The 15,266-nt window shown below is 49.1% G+C and overlaps 1 protein-coding gene across 4 annotated transcripts; it reads right to left on the bottom strand.

The window, feature by feature from the left end:
- Nucleotides 1–152: 152 nt before the first annotated feature.
- On the bottom strand, nt 153–12,573 carry LOC107322979 (DEP domain-containing mTOR-interacting protein-like). Of its 4 annotated transcripts, XR_014935985.1 has the most exons (10): nt 12,215–12,445; nt 6,755–6,933; nt 5,549–5,672; nt 4,452–4,630; nt 3,729–3,914; nt 3,222–3,362; nt 3,022–3,092; nt 1,292–1,396; nt 918–1,066; nt 290–426 (listed from the first exon to the last, which is right to left on the bottom strand). XR_014935985.1 is itself a non-coding variant. In XM_015881615.3 (9 exons), the coding sequence occupies exons 1-9, from the start codon at nt 12,298–12,300 to the stop codon at nt 301–303; spliced, it is 1,197 nt and encodes a 398-aa protein (XP_015737101.3). In that variant the 5' UTR covers nt 12,301–12,573; the 3' UTR covers nt 153–300. The 4 variants fall into 4 exon arrangements, 3 of the variants coding, with proteins under 3 accessions (XP_015737101.3, XP_085376529.1, XP_085376530.1); XM_015881615.3 differs by lacking the exon at nt 918–1,066 and having other exon boundaries at nt 153–426; nt 12,215–12,573; XM_085520403.1 differs by lacking the exons at nt 918–1,066; nt 6,755–6,933; nt 12,215–12,445 and adding an exon at nt 5,100–5,318 and having other exon boundaries at nt 153–426; nt 5,549–5,665.
- Nucleotides 12,574–15,266: the final 2,693 nt, after the last annotated feature.

Raw genomic sequence — 15,266 nt, 5'->3', positions numbered from 1 at the left:
CCACCTGTCCTGCAGCCTGGTGGGGTGACTGGCTTACTCCAAGACTTGGTTTCATCAAGTACTGAACTCTCCCACCAGCATTAGAAAGGGGTGACGAGAGCTCAAGGTCAGCTAGAGCCAAAGATTTCGACATCATCAAAATCCAAGAGTCGTCCATTAGAACGTGTTTATTTGAAAACGTTAAAATGACTGACTAACAACACTTCAGAGTGAAAGGTCGAACTTGGTCCCTGCCCACAGTCCATCCCTACTTCACAGTGCCCTGCTCTTCCATGCAGTGGTGGGATGAGGCTCCTCCATTCATTCAATGGCCTCCATGACTTCCATGACGAGAGTCCGTGGTCCTGTCATGATGAGGCTGCTGATGGTCTGATAGTCCAGATGCAAAACGTACATGCCATTCACTGAGAAAACAAACTGGCACACCTGCAGGGAGAGGAAAGGCTGGTTACCTTCAGCTGGAGCTTTCACAGCAGTTTCTGCTCAGGGCTTACTGCAGCCAGAGGCTGCTCTGCAAATAGCGTGCTGCAAAACCCTGCAAAGCCTAAAGCATCACTGCTCTATAAGCTACACTAATAACCACTATGCTATAATCACTGTTTCATAAAAAAGAGACCAAAGGGATTTAGACTGAGCTAATAGAGAGAGAAGATACTCGTTTATGAGCAGTGGTTCATTTCACAGATGGAAATGAGGCACAATAATAACATTTAGCAATTTGGTAGCAAATTAGATTAGGTGAGGAGAAACAAACTGGGCTCTGGAGCAAATGAAATGAATTCACACATCTCCTTCCAACCCTGCCTGAAGCAAACGAGTCACACTGCCTCTGAAGAACCCCATTATTTCAAATATCCACTTGGCTGCAGGGTTCTGTCAGCTTGTGGAAATCACTCACTCACTGCTCTGCTTCTTACCAGGTAACTGAAACTCCATTGCTTTTATTCACTCCTAAATCCAGGCCCGCAGCTCTACACACAAAACCCATTCACGCTTGGATGGTGGGTCTAAAGTGATGTTCAAGACCTCCCTTCCTCTCACCTGAACCAGGAATATTGGGCATTACCTGGGGAACCAAATCAAGGCACCAGTCTGAGCTTATTCTGCTCTCATGAACATGGGAAAGAGCTCCATGCAGAACCATGTTGTGAACAGCAGACGAACACAACCAGAGCTCCATGCACTGACTCCACCTCTGCTGCAGGAGGTGGGATTACCATGGGGGATGTGTTCAGCCTGAAAGGCTCCAACAGGACACAATTCCTGCCCCGTGTCACTGCGAGCAATGTACCTTCATGCCTGCAGCAGCAGCGGGTCCTCCTGGGTCCACGGCCTGGATGTGGCATGGTCTGCCTCCTCGAACCACAAAGCCCCAGCCCACAGCATCCCCCACGATCTGCAAGCAGAACAAAAGCACTTAGAACAAAGGAACGGGCTGGATACACTACAATTCCTACTGATGCTCGAGCTCTGCTTGCAATCCTAATTTCCATCTAGCATGGGACAGAAACAAAAGGACCTTCACTCTTCGTTTCCAATTGCATTAGCAATAGTTGCCATTACTCTGTGGTTTTCTCAGTCTCCCAGATAAAATAAGAGCACCCTTGGGCACCAGGAAACTTTCCATATAAGTTAAATACTTCTGCCACCTCCACGCATGACAGCTGGGGACTAATTGCTCTTGCAAATATTGGTTTCAAGGACGGTCTTTGTCTCTCTCTTTAATTCTGGAGGTCTTTTTCATTCACCTATGCCAGTGTCTCTCACAGTATCCTTGACAATGACACATCCTTTCTGTCTTCCCTCCATGTTCAGCCACAGGTACAGATTGGCTTCATTCTTCCACTCTGTGTTCATACATTACCTGAAAACTCAGCACATTGGGGTCTTGGCCTTCCTGGGCTGTTCATTTTTCTTATGCCAACATGAAGCTCAGTGCAGGGTGTGCACCAGGAGCACATCAAGCATTTCCAAAACACAGGGACACTGTGCTTTATTGTAATATTTGCAGGATGGGAGCAGCTCCTCCTAACCTTTCCCATTCTGATCTCAGCATGGCAAAGCAGTTTGCCCTAATGCTGAAGCCATATGATGTGACTAAAGGAGAAAAGGAGTTCTCGAAGGACTTTGCACATTAGCCATATAAATAAATAACAGCAAGTGCACAGCGCAGCAGAAGGCAATGAGCCATGAAAGGCCCCAGCTGGCAGAGTTGAAGGGCAGGGCAAGAGCGTTTAGGATGAGAACGAGTGGCACATCTTCATGCATGCCACACCAACCAGCTGCTCTCTTTTCCTCGTTCTTTCCCTCCAATTTCTGCAGCACAGTTAACTTGGGGATCAGATCCAAACCCAGCATAGCGAGAGAGTCAGAAATAGCCAAGCACAACAGGATCAACAGGGCAAGAACTGTCCTGTGACATTCACAGCCCCCAGCCCAGGCAGGGCTGCCTTAATATGGTCCTACAGCTCTAGAAATAACATGAAAAGCAAAAGCCCCAAACTAAGGGGCATATTTTATTCATGACAGAAAACCCACCATCATAATTGCAAGAGCAACCCTCAAATGTTCCCTCTTCAATTCTACCACATCAGAAGCTGATGGAGCATATTAATATATCTTCTCTGCAACAGGAAATCAGAAGCTGAATAAAGCAGTGCAAAGGTGACACACAGGATGAGTGTCAAAGTCTCAGCTGCCACAAGATCTGATTGAATCTACAGTTTGTGTGGAGCTGGTGATACAAAAATTGGATTTCTTTTCCTGTCCAGGAAACATTCTATTTCCTGGATATCTCTCTGATATGTATTAAATTAAAGCAGAGGCCACAGCGGTCACCGCTGTTTTCAGCCACAAGGACATGTGAAGACATCAACCCACTGAGACGCACCATGAAGGAGCTGGGATGAGGTGACATGCAATCAAAGTTTCAATGCTGAGAGGTCAGAGCAGCAGACAGAAAGTGATCAAAGAGAGCTCAGTGCTATCAGAGCACTGACGCTGCTAGTGATGGTCACTTACAGTTAATGTCTTCTTAACGTATGGGGCCCCAGGGGACAGGAGCTCTTCATTGGTGACGGGTCTCTTTAACACTAGGCCAGAAGGTGACAGATCTGATTAGAATTGAGGGTTTCATACACTAAAGCACATAATAAGGCAGCTCATGCCCAAGGGAACAGATGTGTCTTGTGTAGCAAAAAGGACAGTGCAGTAGCCCAGACCTGATTTGGGGTTGCACTCAGCCACAGGTGGGAAAACCAACGTGGGAGTAATGCTGAAGTAAGGGTTGGAGTTTCCAGCGAGGGAAGTGATGCTGCTCCTCCGAACAGCTGAGACAACTTTGATCTCCTTGTTGGGTTGGACTGCAAAAACCAGAAGTAACAGTTAGCAAGGGAAGGAACGGACCAGCTTAATAAACTTCCCACAGCAGCCTGACCCTCATCTGAAGTATGTGCAAGTACCAAATACAGCATTTGAGTATAGGCAGAATTAAACCGGCCTTAGAGAAGGACCAAGAGCTGAAATGATGAATTGTTTCCTGGAATGAGGGACTGTGATAGAGAATGCCACCACGCTGTGACATCCACCAGCATGAAGGACATGTGGCTGCTCCATAGGATGTCTGGAGGAGCACCCTATGGTGTATGCTGGAGCTACACCTTAGCTCTGTGATGCTCTAGCAGCATAAGCCTCAGTTTCACACCATTCAAATACACAGAGACATTTACCAGAGAGAAAGCTGGTGTTGCCTGGCTCTGGGTTGAGCTTGCGGAGGCAGAAGGGGCTGTCGGGGCTCTCGGACAGAGCACGGGAGGAATTCTCACTGAGCAGCTCGGTGAGACGCCGCCGCCGTCGGAAATTGATCCAGAATTGGTAAAGGATGTCAGTGTCCAGAAAGTGGTGCCTGTTGGAGACTGGAGAGGACAAGGGAGGAAGGAGAGGCTGAGGGGGTGATGAAAGATGCAAACTATCTGGATTAATTGCTTTTACTTGGTTTTTTTCCTGACTGCTGGAGAATGTTTTGTGCAAGGAAGGAAGAACAGCAGGGCCACCTCCCCAGGAGATGCCGTCTCCCATCATTACACCACCAAGCCCCAGGAGCTCAGAGGGTCCCCTGCCTCAGGGATGGAAAGCTGAAGTCCTGCAGGTGGGTGTGACCTGCAGCCAAGCTGAGCACTGTACCCTCACAACCAGCCCTGGAAACAGTGTGGGGCTCAGCCCTACAGCCCATGGCTTTGAAGGACCGCAGAGCAACAGCTCAGATTGCAGCTCAAAGCCTCTGCGGGTGGTGGATTGCTCTGGCTTCAAAGGTCACCGGCTCCAAACATAGCACTAAAAGGCCCCGTTGCTATCTCCAAGTGGGCACTTGACCAGCACTTGTTGCATGCCATGAATGGGGATTTGTTCTTGGCATGACAGCTATGCTCATCGCTCGCTTCCCTTCCTCTCACCGTGCTGAATGATCCCGTGCTCCAGCAGTGCCTGGCCCAGCTCCACTGCTTCCCTCCGGCTCTCTGCTTCTCCCTCCTGCACCAGCCACTCCACCATCTCGCAGCCCAGGAACGCCCGCTGATATTTCACTGAGTTCTCCTCCCTCACCTTCAGGATGGAGCCCTCCACGCTCACCAGCCTGGCAGAGGTGGGACAAGCGCCCGTGATGCCACGCAACCCGAAGCAAGGATGAGAAGAATGGGCAAAGCCAAATCATCGCTGCCTGCGAGCGGTGGGAAGGGAGGGTGGAAAGGTACTGCTGCATTTACAGGTTGGTAAATCTTCATCCCGGCGGTGGGAGCAGATGCAGAGGAATCAGTTCAGCTGCAGCCTCGGCTAAAGGCTGCAGTGGAAAGCTAAGCAAGCAACCGAATGCGTGCCCAAATAACAGCTGGTCCAGATGGATGGGGAAGGTGCGTTGTGCAAAGCCCACGTTCTTCCTGCGGCGTGGTGGAGCTGAACGCAGTGCATCCACTAGAGGGTGCAGCAGCCTCAGCTGTAAGAATCTCGATGCTCTCCCATCCACTGCTGAGCAAAGGCAAAGGAAAAGCAGTGCAGAGAGCACGGAGAAGCAAAAATCACACCTGTATGAAGGACAGAAATCACACCTGTCTGGAGGACATCCCTGTGCATCCCTGGAGGTGTTCAAGGCCACTATGGTTGGGACCCTGGGCAGCCCGATCTGGTGCCTGATTTTGAGGCTGGCCAACAGTAGAGAGTTGGAACTAGATGATCTTTGGGGTCCCATTCAGCCCAGACAATCTATGGCTCTTGTACAGTAATTTTGAAGCTTGCTGGGAGTCTATGGGAGTGCTCCACTGATGGGACTGGGAGGGGAGCAGGTACAGAGAAAGCACATCAAAGCACACATTAGTTCAGAGCCCAGCTCCTCTCCAAGCCCATTCTGTCCCACGGCTGTGACACAGCTCAGGAAAGAGCATTTCCCAGGGCTGCAGCATACAGAACAGAAAGAGACAAGCTTGCCGTGGTTCCAGCCATGAAGCAGCACAGCGAGCGCAGCTGGCAGACCCGAGGCCTTGGGAAGGGACTCACGCACTTCTCATAAAGGCTCTGTCCCCGCATGAACACCTTCACGTCCTTGCTGAGGGGGAAGGTCCCATCGTCCTTGCGGAAGCGGTACAGCAGCTTGGCGTCCTTGTAGTCCGAGTGCTCATCACAAACTGAAAGGACAAGAGCAGGAGGTCAGTGTATGCAGGACAGGCAGGTAGCAGCACTGCATGCAGGCTCAGAAGGGTGTTATCCATAGGTTCTGCTATGGAAAACGTGCTGTGTCTCTGTGCCTCTCAGACCATGTTGTCAAATCAGCTTCTGAGACCTCAGTCCCTAAATCAGCCCTGTGCAGCTTCTGGGAGAGGTCAGCCCTGTGGGAAAGCCCTTGGGACAGCTTGACTTCAAGTCTACACTCTGACCCAGTCTCTAAATTGCTTCATTAGAATGGGAATTTTGTCATGTGTAAGCAGACTTGGAGGAGAGAGAAAACAACACTACATCACTGCCTCCAAAACTCCACCAAATCAGCTCAATCCATGCCAAAAATACTCGTGAATTACAATGTGTAATGACATAACGAGAAACTTTTCCCTACCATTTTGTACCAATTCACTTGTATGGCAAGCAGACCTCAAGAGAGAGTTTTTCCTGCTGGTATGTGCATACAACTGGGATGAAAAGGCCCATAGGACCAACAACAACTAATGATCCCACAGCAAGCTGGAAAACCTGCTTGTGTGTTCTGCAGGAGCAGGAGGGACGTGCCCATGATAAGCAATCAAACCAGCACCAGCAGCCACGGCTGTGCAGGTTTAAGCCAACTAATGGGCTGATTGGAAATTGTTGGCTGGAGTGATGGAAAAATAATCAGTCTGAAGTGTTAATGGTTAACCGAGAACTCACTGCTTCAGTGCTGTGCTTATGTGGTAAATCACAGCAGTGGAGCTGATTTTGATTCAGGGCAGCTTAATGAAGATCGTGAAGCCCAACAAAAGAGCAGATGGCAACAGAGCACGCTGCAATGGTTGGAGGCAGCTTGTGCTGATCCCTGCAGAAGAAAGGGCAGAATTCTGTAACTGTCACCTGCTTTTGCCTCCTCAGCTCCATCCAGATTGCCTTTATGTCCCAAAGACCTGGGTTCAGGATGAAGGCTGAACATGGAGCCCAGCTGCAAGGGTGTGCCTCTAACTAGGCACAAACAGTGACTAGAGCAGCGTTCATCCCCTGGGGATGCACAGAGAATAACACACACCATGGTGGATGATGTAGTGGTCCATCAGCTTCTGCATCAGGCGGATGCCCGTCTCTCGGTCTGGGGCTTCCTTGTGGTCAATCAGCCAGTCCGTGAGCTCCTTCGCCACAAAGCAGTTGGGGTAAGTTCGGAGGTGGTAACGCCTGTCCTTAATGAGCTTCCCATCGTGTAGTCGAAGCCTGGAGAGAGAAACAGGCACACGGCACAGCTGGCACGGCAGGGATGTCTCAGTGCAATAAATAGCCCAGGCCAGCCCAGAGAACCCACCAATGGGTTGGGACTCCTGGAAAGCACCCAGTGACTTAAAAGTTAAGTGTAACATCTTCACTTTTACAGACTGCATCAATCCATCCCCAGGAGCCTCTTCAAAATCTCCTCTTCTCCCACTCCCATTGTGTGCACTTTAATTGTCTGCGCCAGACTCACTTTGAGCCTTGAATGACTTTGCGCTCTAAATAAGCCTCTAAAAAGCATACAGCAGCCAACCAAAGGGCCATACCACAGGAAACAATAATTGTACATGTATCTGTCATCTTGCATAGCTCTGTGCCTAGTTTTCCTTCCCCAAGGCTGTGGAAGCAGGAACATCGCTGCCCCCAGGAGAAAGGCTGCATGAGGGCATTCGTCCCTTCCAACAAGGACAAATGCCAGGCAGACCTGTGCTCTCCTGTGTTCCTGTACACACTAACCCACAGCACACACTGATCCGAATCACACACATTAGAGACAGCACTGCTTTTCAGTCCATAGGCAGTCCTGGCATTTTCTGGTTCAAACTGGGACAGAGTTGGGCAGAACTACAAGTATCCTGTCCTGAGCACCCTGACGTTATGGCTCGTCTGCAGCTCTGATGGAAAGATACATAAGAAGGCAGGCTGCTCAGGTGGGTACAGCTTTGGCTTTTCAAAGGACTTTTGCAGCCAGTGAAGCCACAGAGCACAAAGAACTTCTGTGTCCCGGCCAAAGCCAACACAGCCTGGCAGGACACCTGACCAGGAGACAAACTCCTGCCCTGTAGTCTTTGCTGTTCCCACAACACCAACCCTGGAAGGTGCCCAGTACATGCAGCAGACTCAGAGAGATGTTAAATTAATATCTTCTCTGTAACTCCGGGACGTTTCTGCTTTCCAGTTATTCATTTCAGCTCACAGTTTTGCTGGTATATTTTACAAAGGCATTAATTACTACAACATTTCTTTAATTCCTCAACTCCTTTTGTTCTTTTTGAAGAAGTTCTGTGTACAGCACAGCATATGTGGTGTTGCCTGTTGGGCAATAGCTTCAGGTACCATACGAGAAACAATAAACCTACTGACATCTATTGCATAATAATGGATTAACCTCCCATCTAGGATTAACAAATGGTAGGGTCTCAAAAGTGTTCAGATAAACCTCTGTTGAATGAAAACGTAGTAAGTGATGGCTGAAATTAGTGCTTGGGCTACTTCTGGCCAACACAGTTCTTAGCAGGTACAGGTTCAGACCTTCCTGAGAACCCCCAAAGAAACACAGCAGGATTTGACAAAGCAGAGACACAAAGAAAGCAAAGCAAATGCTGAAGCCCAATGTGCTACACAGAGCTGGCTCCTGGTTTTGCCTTGACTGGCCTCCCTCAAACACTGAGCTCTATGTCAGCGTTTTACTCTCCTTACCAGGAAGATTCATTCCCACAAGTAACCAACAGATATTCTGCATATTGATTTTACCTGAAGAACAGCTCACCCTACCGCAGACAGTTGTCTGCTATTTTTACAGCTTTCAGCTCTTTTTCCTTCCACTTTTTTACTGTGCATCCCCCAATGCAATCACACACAGACAGCAGCCACCACAGGCAGAGAGGCTCCTTCTCCCCACCCAGACAGCATCCCCCAGTGCCATAAGTGACAAGCAGGCCTTTCTGATATGCTCTATTTCCTTTGGAACCATCATGTGGGATGCCACTTTAGAGGGATGTTTGTTGGAGATAGGAACTGTTTAAGCAAGAGCCATCTATTGCTGTTAAGAGCTTGCAGAAGTCTACAAGGACCACGTGTGTATATATTTATATACACACACATCCTAACACTTAATGACACAGACCATAATCACACAAGGCAGTCTAAAGCAGTCTGTCGCTGTGTTGGGACAACAAAGCCAGTGAATTATGATGAATTCATAACCACGCTTCCAAATTAAAACAGAAAATGTGAAGGAAGTGTTGTGTAATGCAATATTATGACTTTTCTACATGCCCAAACCTTCCCCATGTACATATTGCTACTTCAAAAGGACAAAAAAACAGAATAAAATGCTTGCTGGAACACAACAGCTGTTGTGAAACACTCCTTGTCTGGCACACCAGCTCTCTGCTAACACATGCTCTTGCTTTGGATGGGCTGCATTGGGGAACCAACTTTTCTTTGTCAAGGTCACTAAGAAGACATCCTCATTCATCCTGCTTAACCTTGCTGGAAGGCAACAGCTTCCCCATTTGGAAAAGGAGCTGGGTTTCCTGCATGGCAGCTGGACCTTGGAGCCTCCCCAAATGGTGGAGCTCTCAAGGATGTGAACACAAGGCTATGTTCCCACAGTGATTAAATACAAATGAATGACCCTGAAGGTACATCATCCAAGTGATCTTTTTCCTATCTTTAGAGGAAGATAAAAAAACCAACATAAAGCTGAATGCTCAGTAAAAGGAAGCAAGAGTCACAAAAGCACTGGTGCTAAATAGCTGCTGGAGACGAATGCTGATGCAAAACAACTGCTGCAAAACTCAGCTTGCTGCTCTTCCAAGTCTACAAGAGCACAAAGGCTTTGGGAAGGGAAGAGCCCTGGATGCACAAGGCAACACACCCAAAGCAATACAGGGATACAGTCTTATTTTCCCTTTCCTATTTAAAAGCACAAATAGGAAAACAGGACTTAAATCTCATAAAGCAGTCCCAGCAGGAACAGTTGTATATCCCAGTACCCTCCTTCACCAGCACTAGACAACAGAGCAGTGGGCTTCCTAAGACCATTCTGATCATGTAGCATGATCTTCTGAACATCAGCCCAGAAGGGTTCCCTGGGGACTACCACATCAGGTACCCACAGTTCCCAACAGAGGTACAAACCAGGACACATTCAGCCCTGCACCTCAAAGTGAGCCCTAAGCATCAAAGTCTTCACACTCTGCTTAACATCCTTCCAATCTGAACATCCAGATAAAGGCACTCACCTGGACAGCACCCGAAAGCCCGGTTATGTTCTTTGTGGGAAAAAACCTTCCATCTCTCCCTTCTTTTTGCCCAGGACATGAGTTTACCGAGAATATTTAATTTCTCAGAGTTATTAATGCAGCTTAGCAGAGTTAGTGGTGAACATCTGGTTCACCTGACAGCAAAGAAACCCCAAATTGCACCCAAGGACCTGTCTGTACTTGAGAAACCCAGGTCACATAAGAGCAAGACTTCAAAGTGCAGTAGCTCCTCCAGAACACTTCCGTGCAGATCAGTGATTTGCTGCAATTAGGAGTGACTAATTGGGCCTCTCTTACAGAATGCCACCCAGGAACACTCAACACCCAGTAAAACTGGGGCAAATTTCAAGCCAGATTTTACAACAGAAACATAAAGACCAATAGCAGAAGATGTAAGGAATGCCTGACTCAGTAGCACTGCAAACACAGCAGTGACTACAGTGGAAATTAATACTTCCATCTTTCTAGGGAGAGGCTCGAGACCCAGACTTCTCTCCTACTGCTTTCTTTGGGATTTGTTTGTTCCCGGCCATCCCCAAGAAGCACTTCCTCACCCCTCACTTGCACAGCTATTTCTGGCTGGGAAATGAGTCCTGACACTGAACAGACTTAACTCTGTGGCCAAAACAAACTGAGAGGGATTTGCAAACTTGCCGGCAAGCCAAAGAACCATAAAGACAGAGCAAAGGTTTGTTTGGCAGGATACAATAACGAGAAGGAGGCAGGGCAGGAAGCAGAGAACAGGGAAAACAAATGGTTGAGATTTATTGTAGATGCAAGAGCTGATCAAGACTTACTGAGTGTGTATGGGAAAAGGCTATAAGACCTTGAATCCTTATTCTTGGGCAAGCAGAGAAGCACAATCTTTCCCTCAGACAAGGTCATCCAGCTCCCTGCCTCAGTTTCCCCATCACTACTGACCCAACTGACTTCGGGAAGGTTCACATCACTGCCTCCTCTCTAACTGTCAGGGTAGAGAGTCCCCCAAGCACAGACAAAGGTCTCAAGCACTCAGTGAAGTGCTCAGCCATCCCTTGGTGGGAGCTTGGTGGAACCCATCTCTCCACCTTCCTCCCCAGCAGCAATTTACAGCCTTTCTGTGCTGGGAATAAACTCCTGCCCCAGCCCAAAGCAGAAGGATGCATTTTCTCTAAGCCATACCACAAGCAAAAAATTGCAGTGCCTCCATCCCTGAGCACTCCAAGGTTTCTTGCTGACATTTCAACCCATCACCTGCAAAGCACAGGTGTAGAGCAGTGCAGCCATGCTGGATGAATGAAGGCCACCTGACTCTCTCTAACACGGAGCAGGAGAGAGCAGCTCTGGGGCATGAAGCAGCTGAGGCTGCCCAGATCTGCTCCTCCCAGCACCGCGTTTGCAAAGCAGCACAGGAACCCACTCTTAGATCTGACGCTGCTCCTGTAAGAAAGTTAAGTTCAATTTTTAAGCCTCACTTGCAATATGAATTGTGATGTGATGCAGCCCATCCCTGGCAGCTGCTCTCTCCTGTTCACTACCAAAAATACCAGATTTAATATCTGGACCAATAAGAGAAACCATTTGGAAAGGCAGCAGAGATGGGGCTGACTACAACGGCACTGTTAAATTCCAGCCACCTTGGCCACAGGCTGTTTTCAATATGCAGCTCTAATATTTAGCTGGAATTTATCAGCCCTTGATATGGTGCAGATAAGTAAAGCTGAGATTGGTGTGACTCACAACATAAGGACACAAAGCTAACTTTGGGAATCTGGTGCTACAGCAAATACGGGGCTCTGGGCTCTTTATGTTACTTGAGGATGTATTTCCTAGTTCCCACCCATATTTCATAACACAACAGAATGGCTCGAGATACAAACAAGCAAACTGCTCAAGAGCTGGAAAACCTTTCAGCCATGCACTTAGAAGCAGTTCTGGTATTTTGACCCCATCCATACAAGGAACCACGTCCTCAGCCACACAGGTTTTGTTGTACAGCAGTGTGCATTTCTGCCTTCATAAGAAGAAAGCTTAGAAGTTGTTTGAAAACCAGGACCATCAAACAGCAGAAATACCCAAAGGTAGCTTTCAAAACAAAAACCCCTTTGCCTTGCCCTGCTTCAGGCATGAAGCATCCAAGGGACACCTCCGCAGGGCTGTCCCCATCCCTGCTCCAGGCTTGGGGCACCTTGGGGAAGTTCTTGCTCAAGGACCAAGCTTTGAAGCCGTGTTAGCGCAGAGCCCAGGCTCAGCCCTACCTCAGCTGCTCTCCGGCGATCATCACCTCCGCTCGGTAGTGCTGCTCCGTGGCTCTCTTCTTCAGCGCTCCGCTCAGTAGCTCCATACCGGGCTGTGGGCGACTACGGGCCGGGGGGACACCGCACAGCCCATGGGGTGCAGGCTGGGGGGGTGAGGGGATGGAAGTGCCCACGGTGCGGCGGCCGGGATGGATGCGGGGAGGATGCCGGTTCCTACTCTCCACCCCTCCGAAGCCGGAGGAGGAGCATTGCCGCAATCCGGTTTGCTGCTGCCCCGCGGTGCGGCGGGCACGGAGCTCTGCCGGCGGTGCAGAAGTACTTCGCCCTTCGGTTTGCAGCAGGACGGATAAAGCCGAGCAGCAGCAGCAGCCCTTTCTCTGCCCTGCACCTTTGCTTTATCTGGTTCCAGTTGGAGCATTCCCCAGCATAACTCAAACCACGCACCTGGATCTGGATCCCAGCCCCTTCTCTAGGTATTTCCTTCTCACCTGCTGGAAAACGGGCTCTGCGCAGCACAGCTCCTTCTTTGTAGCAACCATCACAGGGGTTTGGTGGGAGCACTGAACCCAGGCCTGGGACCCTGAGAACAGAAAGGATGCAAATGCTGCTGTAATGGAGCTGGAGGACGACACAGGGATGCTCAGAGGGCTGCAGCAGCTCTGCTATGAAGGCAGGCTGAGAGCCAGGGGTGTTCAACCTGGAGAAGGTTCCAGGAGGGCTTCATTGTGACCTTTCAGTATTCAAAAGGAGCTTGTAAGCAGGAGGATAGCAGCTTTTTCACGTGGGTAGATGGTGATAATGCAAAGGGAAATAGATGAGGAGTCTTTAAGGTTCCTTTTCAACCCAAAAATTCTGTGATTCTATGAATAGAAGAGCTGGCACTTATCAATCTGGGACAGTACCAAACTGTTTGTCTGTGTGATGCTCTGGCCATTACATCTGCCTCAGGCACTGACTCCTGCCATTCCCATTACCTGAGATTTTCCTCTGCTTATCTCACAGTGATAGTACCAAGTAAAGAAATAAGCAGATGAACTGGGATGTGGAAGTGGTTAATTACAGCTATCACTGCCATTAGATGCATGTGCAGCTGTATTTCCATTAGTTAGACCCAGAGTGCAAGCTGCTGGCTGGGAAAGAGAGCAGAACTCAGAAATGCAAAGGATGGGGGAAAGGGGAAGGAAATAGTGTCAGCAAAGGACATTTCAACTCAAAGCTTAATAAAGCATCAGTAAACTCTGTCCATCCCTCTTCCCTTAAGGGCCCACCTGCCTATTGTTTGCAGTACCAGGAGGATACAAACCCTTGGACTTGGAGATCTTAGAGGTCTCTTCAAACCTCAGTGATTCCATGATTCTGATGTCCACCTCTCCAAGCAGACAGAGAGAGGGTGGAAGAAGTTGTTTCTGCACATAGAGGTGGGGGCAGAGTGAGGATGGAAGGTCTGACACAGGATGCAAGTACCCACAGCTGTGTTCCCCCAGCTCTGTGCTGATAGAGGAGCAGAACAAGCCCCGGCCACAGCGCTCCTGTCCAATGCAAACAGCATCCAGGGCTGCACCAACAACACTGCTTCTATCCTGGCTCTCCCAGACATCCTCACTCCCATGTGCAAGGAACACAGGCTACCCTTGTGTGCCTTGTGCAGGCTCAGCCCGCAGCCCAGTGCTGCACTGTTGGTCAGCAAGCAAATAACTGGGCCTGGAGGAGCAGCTGCTGGCTGTTAGTACAGCAGTTCCAATGTCACACCCTTCTGATTTCACAGCCCCAGTGGTCACCAACTCAGGAGGAGCAGGCTGTTAAACCCAATGCATTTATCCCCACTGATTTTGATTCAGTTTAGCAAAAAGGGCATTCACAGCCAACAGGTCCAACAGGGACTGAGAGGTTTGGGCAGATGTATCACTTTTTGCTGGTTGAACATGAGCCTGCTGGTCAACAGTTTCTTATTTAGGCAGTTATAAATCTAAGCTGGAGATTTCACATCATTGGGTGCCCTTTGGCTCCAGAAAATAAACGAGGATACGTTAGGGCAAAAGACAGCTCTTCTTTCCAATGTAAAGACTGCTAACACCAAGCAATGAGACTAAGGAGAGGAAAAACAGACTGCTTGGCTACAAAACAGCCACTGGAGGGATCCTTGTGTCCTGTAACATTGTGAACAACTGCAGCTCAGGGTTCTCCAAAAAGCATGAAGAATTGAACCCTGCCCTGCAAAAAAGAAAGCAATCCAATCCAATCCAACCAACAAGCCACCAAAACCAAGAAAGCAATGAAAAAACCCCACAGTTATCCTGCAGTAGCGTTGTTTCATGGATGCACAGCCATAATGAGAACATCAAACACCAACCGGTGTAATAAACTGATGAATGTTCTCAGTAAAAACAAAACAACAAAACCAAAACCCACACGAGTTAAAGCAAAGGATGACAGAAAAACCACTTTTACGCAGCACAATGTGGAACCTGCATCATCTCCACTTCCCCATTCCTCAGCAGCTGCCAGAAGGAGCTCTACAAGTTCCAATAGCCCTTAACTTTCACCCTCCAGTGCTGGGTATGAAGATTCAGAGCAGGTCTGACAGGTTTGGCTCTGCTGTTCACCTTTGGGTGAGGCTGTCACCCCTGTGTTAAGCTGGGAGCTGCAGAGCACTACGACAGGGACACAGACCCACCTTGGGGTCTCTCCTTGGGGTCAGAGTGGTGAATGCCACGCAGGCTTTGCACATTATGAAAGTGCAAGGTGGGACAGGATGGGAAAGCAGATAAGCAGACACATGAAGCGAACCGACCATCACCTTGCATTCAGCTGCTCAGCGCTCCCTTAGAGCCAGGCACAGGGACACAATCCCCTCTAGAGGAAGGAAGGGGAAGTGAGGCCTCTCTGCAGCATCCCTCCAACCTGCTCTGGGCTCTCAGAGCATCTGAGGCTATTGCCCTTCTGTGCTCCACTGCAAGGTCTGTGGCCAACCCAGAGATGAACCGCAGGTTGGGCAACAAGTTTAGGTCTCCCCAGCGGTTTTAGGTTCAGACTCTATTCTTACCTGCACTGC

The sequence above is a fragment of the Coturnix japonica genome, chromosome 19 (assembly GCF_054131305.1).
Source record: "Coturnix japonica strain WE chromosome 19, WE-NBRP24, whole genome shotgun sequence".
Classification (NCBI taxonomy): Eukaryota; Metazoa; Chordata; class Aves; order Galliformes; family Phasianidae; genus Coturnix; species Coturnix japonica.
The sequence above is the reverse complement of the archived record's forward strand: the minus strand, read 5'-3'. Positions and strand labels throughout refer to the sequence as shown.